Here is a 10156-nt window from a genome sequence, read left to right on the forward strand (position 1 = left end):
AGACAGACAGACAGACAGACAGACAGATAGATAGATAGATAGATAGATAGATAGATAGATAGATAGAACAGGTTTGCATCAGGTTAAACTGGTGGCGCGATGGACTACTTCCATGTGATTCTACTTCTGTCCTTCAATTCCACAACCAATAAACAGACACAGAGAGAGAGACAGACAGACAGATAGACAGATAGATAGATAGATAGATAGATAGATAGAACAGGTTTGCATCAGGTTAAACTGGTGGCGCGATGGACTACTTCCATGTGATTCTACTTCTGTCCTTCAATTCTGGTTTTCATATGCACATTTTAAAAGTCTGACCCACAAATCAAGTTGGTGATCTACTTTTTTTCTGTTTTTGCATTTGGCCTACTAAAACATTCCACGTGTTCATCAGTCGAACTGGAACACATTTTTGAGGTGCTTTGGCACTGCCTTTTATCAGTGTGCCCTTGATAGACAGAACTTTTTTTTTTAAATATGCTCTGGGTTGTTTATGAAATACACCAAACTCACATGTGAATGCACTTTATAAACAGGTTGCTAGATGAGATGATCATTGCAGTGGGTTTTAACTGTACTGAAATATTTTGAATGGGTCATATTAATACTGATGTGTCCATTAAAGAGGTTGAGTTGTTACAGTTATCAATACTTGTTAGTATCAATACTCATTAGACCACAAGGCTGTATCTAATACCTGAAAAATGCTGCTTTTTCTATATAGAGCACATCAGGGTATCACATCATGTCACAAAGATGCCTTCATATGGTCTATTTTTAAAGGCAGCATAGATGTATCCATCAATGTCTGTAATATCCCACAATCCTGTGTGCTGCTGTGACAGAACATTTTTTATTCAATTTATACCAAGATATAATCTCACCTTGCTTGTGAAGTATTATGTGCTGCTGTAATTTAGATACAAATGCTTTCTCTTGCACAATGCTTTTAGCAGCAGTAAATGCGATTCATTTATATATAAAAAAAAACAATTGGGGAACATTTAAATTAGGAAGCATTAAATTGATCAAAAGTGACAGCAAAGACATTTATAATATTAATAAATTACATTTTAAAATTTATTAAAATAGAAAACATATTTTGAACTGAAATAAAATGTCACAATATTGCTGCTTTTACTGTACCTTTAATTACATAAATGAAGCCTTGGTGAGCATGAGAGACTCATTTAAAAATCTTAACGATCACAAACCTTTGAACAATAGTATATGATCTGATTTTTAACAGTTATGGCCAGTTACACAGCATTTTCTACCACAGCAGCATCCCAAAAATTGCCTTCCTGCTTCCCCAGCACAGCTATCACTCACAGAAAGGTAGATCACTAGCAACCTAGTGTGCGCTCACACCCTGAGAATGATGTCTATGCCCGACAACACACAGACAGACACAATAGAGGCTCTTTGTGCTTGTCATTCATGATGTGCTGTATTCTGAACAGATGAGTAAGAGGGGCCATGGGGCTCAAGTCACTATTATCATACTAAGTTGTGCGTCTTGCGTTGTGCTCTCACCTTATTCTCCACCTGTGTGCATTTGTGTGGAGTGGAAGAGAGCATCAAGTGAGCCTTTGAGATGGAAATATCTGCAGTTACAGCTGCTCAAACCGAAAGTGGCCATACGGCCCGTCCTTTTGATCTGCTGATGGATGCAACAGCTAACCCACAAAAACAGCAATTATCTGTGGAGAAACACTGTAGACTATAAGATGTGACAAATCTCATTCTAGAACCACAAATAGAATTGGAGAAATTATAAATGATGTGTTTAAAGCAACAGTTATTACAGTTTTGGATAGCTTTTGCTTGTAAACGATGATTGATCTGTGAATATTTCTCTCCCGATTCAGACAAGACAGAAGCAACGGTTTCAAGTTAAAATGTCTTATGACGGATTTTATCTTACAAACACACAGCTTTTCGAAGACATTAACTGATGGACTGGAGTTGTGTGGATTACTTATGGATTATTGTGATGTTTTTAATCAGATATTAGAACTCTCATTCTTTCTAACGGCACCCATTCACTGCAGAGGATCTATTTTGTTATGCGTGTCAACAGAAAAGTCTGTAAAGAGTGATCTAAAACACAGAGGAACAGCCTAGACCCTTTTGGGGTCTGTAAATTTAGTGCTGGCTGCGAGGAAAAAACAAAAACTAACCAACCATTGAGGAGGAAACGGCCATTGTTTGTCATGGTTGATAAAGAGCTACACACAGAGGATGACAGATATTGAGCCCGCCTTTTAAACCGACCCTGCTGATACACTGACCCTCTCATACACTACATGAATAATGAGAAAATCAGATTATTGTACAATGTAAATCTGTACAAACATGGTGCAAAGCCTGTTGTGGTCTTAATCTAGAGTCCTCTTGTAACTACTTAAATGTGGCCCTTGTCTGGATCTCATTATAAGGTTTCTTGGTCTGAATCAACATGAAATAGCATTCGCAACCCAGTTCACTCCCAAAATGTTATGCACTTTCAAATGACACAAGACAAATGTAGGTGTGATTATTTTCCATTGGGAAATGATTGGATGGTGAAAAGTAGACAAAACCACTTTTTATATTTAGGATAATGTGCACAATGATTTCACTGTGCACTGTGAATTCACAAAGAGATGAAGGGTCAGTTTTGATTCTGATTTTGAATCAGTCTTGATCTGTCTCAGTCAAGACCACATATTTTCATTATATTACACTTAACCCCATACTGTTAAACAGTAGTGTATGTGTACAACAGTAGGCAGATTGTGATGTGGTTAGTTTCTGGACAGGCTATGTCATGCCTCACATCCGCCTGAAACCAATGATAAAAAGACTTCCAATTTGTGTTCTATGATGTAATATGAACCACCTCTAATCTGATTATAATTTCAGCCAGACGTGTTGAACCCACCACCATATCACAACACATATACAGTAATGACATGACACAACCACATCGATGACAGATGCAAATGATTATGTGTTCTGTTCCACCCTACAGGACAAAGTTCTTCATCACTAAATATAAAAGACAATTATACGGTGATAATGGCTCTGGTTTTCCCAAAGGAAATAGTCTTATTAAACGAGCTAAAGCTTTACTCTAACTGGGTCTTGTGACTTATTCTTCTGTAAGCCTGAATTGAGGGAAGTCGTGGCCTAATGGTTAGAGAGTCGGACTCGTAACCCAAAGGTTGCGGGTTCGAGTCTCGTACCGGCAGGGATTGTAGGTGGGGGGAGTGAATGTACAGCGCTCTCTCCCACCTTCAATACCACGACTGAGGTGCCCTTGAGCAAGGCACCGAAACCCCAACTGCTCCCCGGGCATTGCAGCAAAAAAAAATGGCTGCCCACTGCTCTGGGTGTGTGTTCACGGTGTGTGTGTGTGTGTTCACTGCTGTGTGTGTGTGTGTGCACTTTGGATGGGTTAAATGCAGAGCACTAATTCCAAGTATGGGTCACCATACTTGGCCACATGTCACGTCACTTTGTCTTTGATAAGCTTACATTATTTTGTGTGGCACTCTGTTTAGAATCATACAATTTACACAAGCATATTCACTTGCAACCAATAATAAATACACCGTTTATCACTTCACAAGCTAAAAAAAGAATAAACATATGCTTGACAAACAATACGGTCCAAGAGATGCACATCGCCTTATCATAATCTAAATTCTGCACGCTCTAGTATGTGGTAACTATGGAAATGAATCATTTGTACTCATCTGAGATATGACATCTGAGGATGCAGCGCAGACAGACTCTTCAGAGAGAGAGCGAGAGAGAGATCCAGTGGAAGCCTTTTGAAATAAAAAAAGGCATGTTTTCTCATCACTATTAATGTATTCGCTCAATTTCCCTCATCGAAACAGGCCTGTAATCTTGTGCTGTGAGCTCTTACACAATACAAACAGCTGAGTTTAACATCACTTTCTTTCTCCATTCCGGGTGACAGGACCTCCGGCGGTCTGTGTTGAGTAATAAGGGCCGATTAGGGGGTTTGAGCTTTGAAAGCCGAGCCGCTTCATTAAGCCACTATTGCAATTTGACTGTCACTAATGGCAGCGTGGAGGACAGGCGTGACAGATGAGAGGAAACTAGGCTCAGTGTGTTTCTGCAAACGAAGAATTAGAGAATGATAAACAGGTGAGAGAAAGCAAAGAAAGCAGAGATTGGTTTGCTTTTAACACAAAAATATGAGCACTTGATGATTAGAGGCTTACGGTGTTTCATTCATGCATCTTACCTCAGGATATCAAACCCATTTTGTCACTCTACAAGCATATGATGCAAGTAAGATGGGAATAAAATTGTTAATAATGAAGGGATGACTTTTAATAAAACTATAAAGAGCTTATAGTCACACTTAGGCAATCGTTTTAAAACTCTTTTATGGTCCACCATGTGGAGGATGCACACAGTATAATAGTCATATTTTACATTTTAAATCCCATGGAGTTTCCAGCAGGATGTCTCTATGATGTTCATGTATGTACGTAGTGTATACTCATACATCACAGCAGTTGATGTTACTATAACGGCCTAAAAGTCACATCTTTATCTGGGCTATCTGGGAATATTTGAAATGCTCTATATAAAAATATAAGGCAACACGGTTTTAAACTCGGCTGCACTGAACACCAGCAGCGCAGACAGGAACCGAGTCTTGAGGGACACACTTGTTTAATAAAACACTGCCCTACTTTCTCCTGAGGATCTCAAGCCAGAGAAGAAAAAGGCCAGTCAACAAATAGAAATGCATCTTTTTTGGGATCACAAGTTTAGCAATATTGCTCATTGATTACTATGAATCAAATGACATATAATAACTGTTGTTAATGTTATTGAATTATTAAAATATTTAAATAAATACATTTATTTTAATATCTTATCAATAATAATAATAATAATGAAACAAATATATAAAAACATATAATACAAAATAATATTAAGCAAACAATAATGATAATAATAAAAACTTAATTCTTTGGCTATTAGATTTTTCTGTCATTTTCTTAAATATTGTTTATTTAAATATTTAAACTTTAATAAAGATATTTTTTATCAAAAATAATTATTGTATTTTTAAACAGGAGTATTGCTTCATGTTAATTGATTAATTATCAAATGACAAATGATAATGGTTGTTAATGTTATTAAATTATTTCACATCTGAATCTTTACTTATAAATTATAAATATGAATGTGTTATAATATGCTATGTAATATAATAATAAATGAAAATAATCAAAATATAATCAAATACATAATCCAAAATAATAATAACCAAATAATAACGATAATAAAAACTTTCTTTAGTTATTTGATCCCCCTCCCTCCCCGGTGTCCCTCTCAAAGGTGCAGCCATCAGTGCCACTCAATTTCTCTCTATCTAAGGAGAAAATGTGCCTCACCATGAAAAGACACCAATGAGAACTTGACATGCCCTCCTTTGTTAGTCAGACCCTAAGTATACACCTCAAGAGGCACAGCTGACACTTTCTAACTGAGCAGAGAATTACTGATTTCACTCTTCAACATTCGTTGCTAAACACTCCAGCCTACACGCGCCGTCTAGAATATTTATTTCTGTTATTAATATGAAATTTCCATCCCTATGTCAGTGTATGATATCCTAAATGTCATAATAAATTATTATATTTTTAAAAATATATTAATTTATGATAATAATACAATTATTTAGTATTATAAATAACAATGTATTCATTCAAAAATGAAAATAAAAGAGCACTCAAAATGTCTATTGACTTGAGTTTTCCATAAGAAATAGGAAGTTCAGTCCAAAATTCAAAGGCGATGTAACCAATCTTGAAGTGTAAAATGTCACTGATAAAGATGGAATCTATCTGCTTCTACCCAGCATGCCTTGTGCTTTGCTCTGGTTTCTGGTCTCGGTGCTAATTAACCCAGATGTGGATATTAATATTGCGGTGGAGACGAAAGTGGGGCTGGGGTGGAAATGGGGCAGATGGAGAGGAGAGGGGGCAGATTTAAGGGTGGTGTCAGAGTGAAATGGGTCACTCCCACCCGTGTGTGACAGGAGACTAAAAGCTGTTACCATTTTTAAACACCCATTGGCCCTTTTTAATTGCTCATTACCCACTAGGATACAGTGAGAAACCCAGACTGCTCAAAACAAACAAACAAGATGCTGCTGCTGTACATTTTGGACGAACTGATAAAGTTTGTTTAACACTTTACAATAATGATCAATTTATCAACTTGTGAACACTGTAGCAGTTGGACTCTAGTTTTGAGGTGCCCTCAGTCTGCTAATAAATAAGGTTCATCATTGTCAAACCTACACGGGATTCTCAAATATTATGTCAATCATGTTTGATCATTTGGAAAAATAAGTAAACAGAAAACAACAAACAACTTACAGTTTACATAGATGCCTATTTATGTTCACTGTCTTCTATTATAGCATTATAATATATAGTATATAATTTTATATTTTAAGTTTTCATTTTAAATTTTAAGTAGTTTTTGTTTGTTTTTAAATATTTCTATTTACCGTTTTTAAATATTTTTTCTAATATGTATATTTTATTTAATCTCAGATTTATTTCAATTTCCAAAAATGATTTTTAGTAGTTTCAGTTTTGATTAACAATAACTACTAACTAACAATGAACAGCTATTTTTTTTACAGCATTTATTAATCTAGGTTAATGTTCATAAACATACTCGTTTGTTCGTAATAATCTTAAATAAAATGTTAATTTATAAATCTTTAAAATGTTAAAATATATCATTAAGATGAACCTAGATTAATAAATGCTGTAAAAAATATTTTTCATTTTTAGTTAATACACTGTGTCTTAAACTAAGGTAAACTTACTGAACCTTATTATAAAGTGTCAAAGCATTTGTCATAAATTATTTATTGCTAAATAATTGTATAAATGATTTATTGCTACACCCAAACATGCTGTAAAAAACATATATATATTTTTTTTTTTTCATGCCTTTTTCTCATGCATATTGATTACGCTTCATAACACTTCACATCCCGTTACCATAGAGACCCGGGAATGTGCTCACTCACCAAACCCAATGACTCATGAGACAAAAACAGGATTCAGAGAGTTTGCCACAATCCTCACATTCTCAGCCGATCGAAGTGCAAGGAAAAACAATCACTACACAATGACTAGAACCATCAGACACACTGAAGAGGGTGTGTCCACTTCAATATTTGATTTTCAGAAAAGTACTTGATCAGTATGGGTTTAATATTTGAGTCCCCACACTCTTGAACACTGCTTTAAATTGAGAAAACATTTTGCACGTTTAGGTCATCATATGTCAGAATCAGGCTCATAAATATTATAATACTCATGTTTGTTCGTAATAATCTTAAATAAAATGTTAATTTATAAATCTTTAAAATGTTAAAATATATCATTAAGATGAACCTAGATTAATAAATGCTGTAAAAAATATTTTTCATTTTTAGTTAATACACTGTGTCTTAAACTAAGGTAAACTTACTGAACCTTATTATAAAGTGTCAAAGCATTTGTCATAAATTATTTATTGCTAAATAATTGTATAAATGATTTATTGCTACACCCAAACATGCTGTAAAAAACATATATATATTTTTTTTTTTTCATGCCTTTTTCTCATGCATATTGATTACGCTTCATAACACTTTCACAAAAAGTAATAATATTAAATAGGTATTTCTGCAGGAGGTTTATAATACAATAACAAAACATTTCTAATGCCAACTCATTAGGACACATAAAAAATGTTATTTAATGGAGAACTGACATATCTAATGGTAAAAATCCTGTGCAGTTTGAAGCCCCACAGTGACAGACTTTTCTCAGTGGTATTTTATCAACATCAGCCCCTGTGAGTGTCCCAGTTGGTGCTTTATCCCATTTCCGTGTGTCTGTGTTGCTGTTTTGCCCACCTGCATAGTCAAAAGTCAGTTCTTCATACCGTTCTATATCACGATTTGCGAACAGAGCGAGTCTGGGCAGCAGTGAGTGCACTCGGATGGGCACCATGACCAGGTTAGGCTTGCAGGAGTGGTTGATGAACCTTCCCACATTGCCTATGGTCACGGGGTCCACGAACGTCTGGGTGACCCTGTCCCCTCCGCTGTGCTCCTGCAAAGCAATGATGTAGTTCATATCTAGGGGAGTCTGTGAGAGCTGGCGGCGGCGGGCCTCATGAGACCCGATTATTTCCCCGGCGTACTCGCATACGAAACGGCCACAAGGGAGGCGCTCGAGAGCCTCCACCCCCAAACCCCTGTCCTTGGTGCTGAAAACACCCAGACGAACCTCGACCCCCTTTTGAACGACACGGTTCTGGCAGGACTCGCTGCAGGCGCATAAGGCATTGCACTCGAATACAGGCCTGCTGAAGCCGCCGTCCTCTTGCTGTTGGTTCAGACGTCCCTTGCTGTCATACGTCTGGCCAAACCTCAAGCAGGGGCAGCTGTCGGGCAGGCAGGACTGGACACGACATGAGCAACCAGGGAGGGTCACCGCACTAGGATCAATGTCACAGCCTGGTCCTTGTACACTTTCTAGCACATACTAAAGGATTTGAGTCAGATTAAGACATACTGTAAACTGGAAATCAATGGGAAAGTATATGAAAGTGCTGCCATCTAGTGGTGGTGAGGGTATTTATGCCATGTAAATATCAATATCGTCATTAAAATAAACTTAAGTGCTGTTTGAAAACACTATTAGACTGCAAAATGATGAAAATGCCAACATATATATAAATACTTTAATGTAAGGCGCGTGAAATATTATGTAATTACCTGAAAGTTGGAAAAAGTCTCTTTGGGAACACTGTTCGCAATCAAAACAGGAACATTCTCGAGTCCGCCACTCAGATCCTGGCTGTATGATCGTATCATCATGTCTTCTTTGTAAATTTCCGTCTGATTCAGATGTGAAAGAGAACATTATTAACTTGTGGCTTGTTTAGAATATCGATGCATCCATGTACTAAACGCAAACGGAAGCGGAAAGTATAAACACTCGACGTTGAAGCAAAATAAAAGTCCGGCGTTCTGTTCACCTTTTAGAGACTGAAGAACGCATATTATCTTCCTTGAAGACATTTATAGGATGCTATTGGTTATGTAAATCATGACGTTATTTGACATGCAGATGTTTTATGAAAAATTGTGGTGTTTTAATGTGAAAAATTTGATGTATAAGCACAAACGCAAGCTAGAATGCTAAGTCTGACAGATAGATTTATGTTGTTATAATAAAGTGAGATGCTACTGAATATAGTTGTAACCCATACTTAAAAAAAAAAGCTTTATTCTGCTTTCAGCAACTGTTGGTATATGTAGGATTAAAACCGATTTTTTATTTTTTTAATATTTGTTATAGGTTACTTTATACAGAAATGTTCGCAAAATTACATGACTTTTTGTAAGAAAATATATGAATTCATTTATGTATGAAAACGAGTTTCAGTTTTGTAAAATCGTTCAAAGTCAAGGCAATAAAAAACATAACCAACTAAAACAACTTGAGATAGGCCCATTATGCCATTTCCATTGGCTAAACGTATATCATTAGTCCATTAGTCAATTTCCTATAATTCTATGTTCTCTATATTTAGTCATTTAGTCTTTAGCACACGCTTTTATCCAAAGCGACTTACAAATGAGGACAATAAAAAGAAGTCAAAACTAACAAAAGAGCAACAATATATAAGTGCAAATGACAAGTCTCGGTTAGCCTAACGCAGTACATGTAGCAAGGTGTACAATATATATATTATACACACACACACACACACACACACACACACAAAGAAAAACAAGTAGATAGAATAGAAAAAATAGCATAGAAAAATATATTAAATTTTTTTTTTAAATAATAAAAAGATAAATGTAGATAAAGTAGAATTAAAATAGAATAGAAAGTGCTAGACTTAGAGGGTCAAATAAAGGTGGAACAGATGTGTTTTTAGTCGTTTCTTGAAAATGGCTAAAGACAGTTAATGAAAAAGTCTGTAAAAAGTCATTTTGTGCCTCTTTGAGATGGCACAATAATATGCCGTTCACTTGCAGAACGCAAGCTTCTAGAGGGCACATAACTCTGAAGTAATGAAT

The 10156-nt window shown here is 36.0% G+C and overlaps 1 protein-coding gene across 1 annotated transcript; it reads right to left on the reverse strand.

Moving 5' to 3' along the window:
* Positions 1-7728: 7728 nt before the first annotated feature.
* On the reverse strand, positions 7729-9097 carry setmar (SET domain and mariner transposase fusion gene). The gene is made up of 2 exons (XM_016482802.1): positions 8840-9097; positions 7729-8606 (listed from the first exon to the last, which is right to left on the reverse strand). The coding sequence occupies exons 1-2, from the start codon at positions 8939-8941 to the stop codon at positions 7812-7814; spliced, it is 897 nt and encodes a 298-aa protein (XP_016338288.1). The 5' UTR covers positions 8942-9097; the 3' UTR covers positions 7729-7811.
* Positions 9098-10156: the final 1059 nt, after the last annotated feature.

This window comes from Sinocyclocheilus anshuiensis, unplaced genomic scaffold (assembly GCF_001515605.1).
Source record: "Sinocyclocheilus anshuiensis isolate Anshui unplaced genomic scaffold, SAMN03320099.WGS_v1.1 scaffold465, whole genome shotgun sequence".
Taxonomy (NCBI): domain Eukaryota; kingdom Metazoa; phylum Chordata; class Actinopteri; order Cypriniformes; family Cyprinidae; genus Sinocyclocheilus; species Sinocyclocheilus anshuiensis.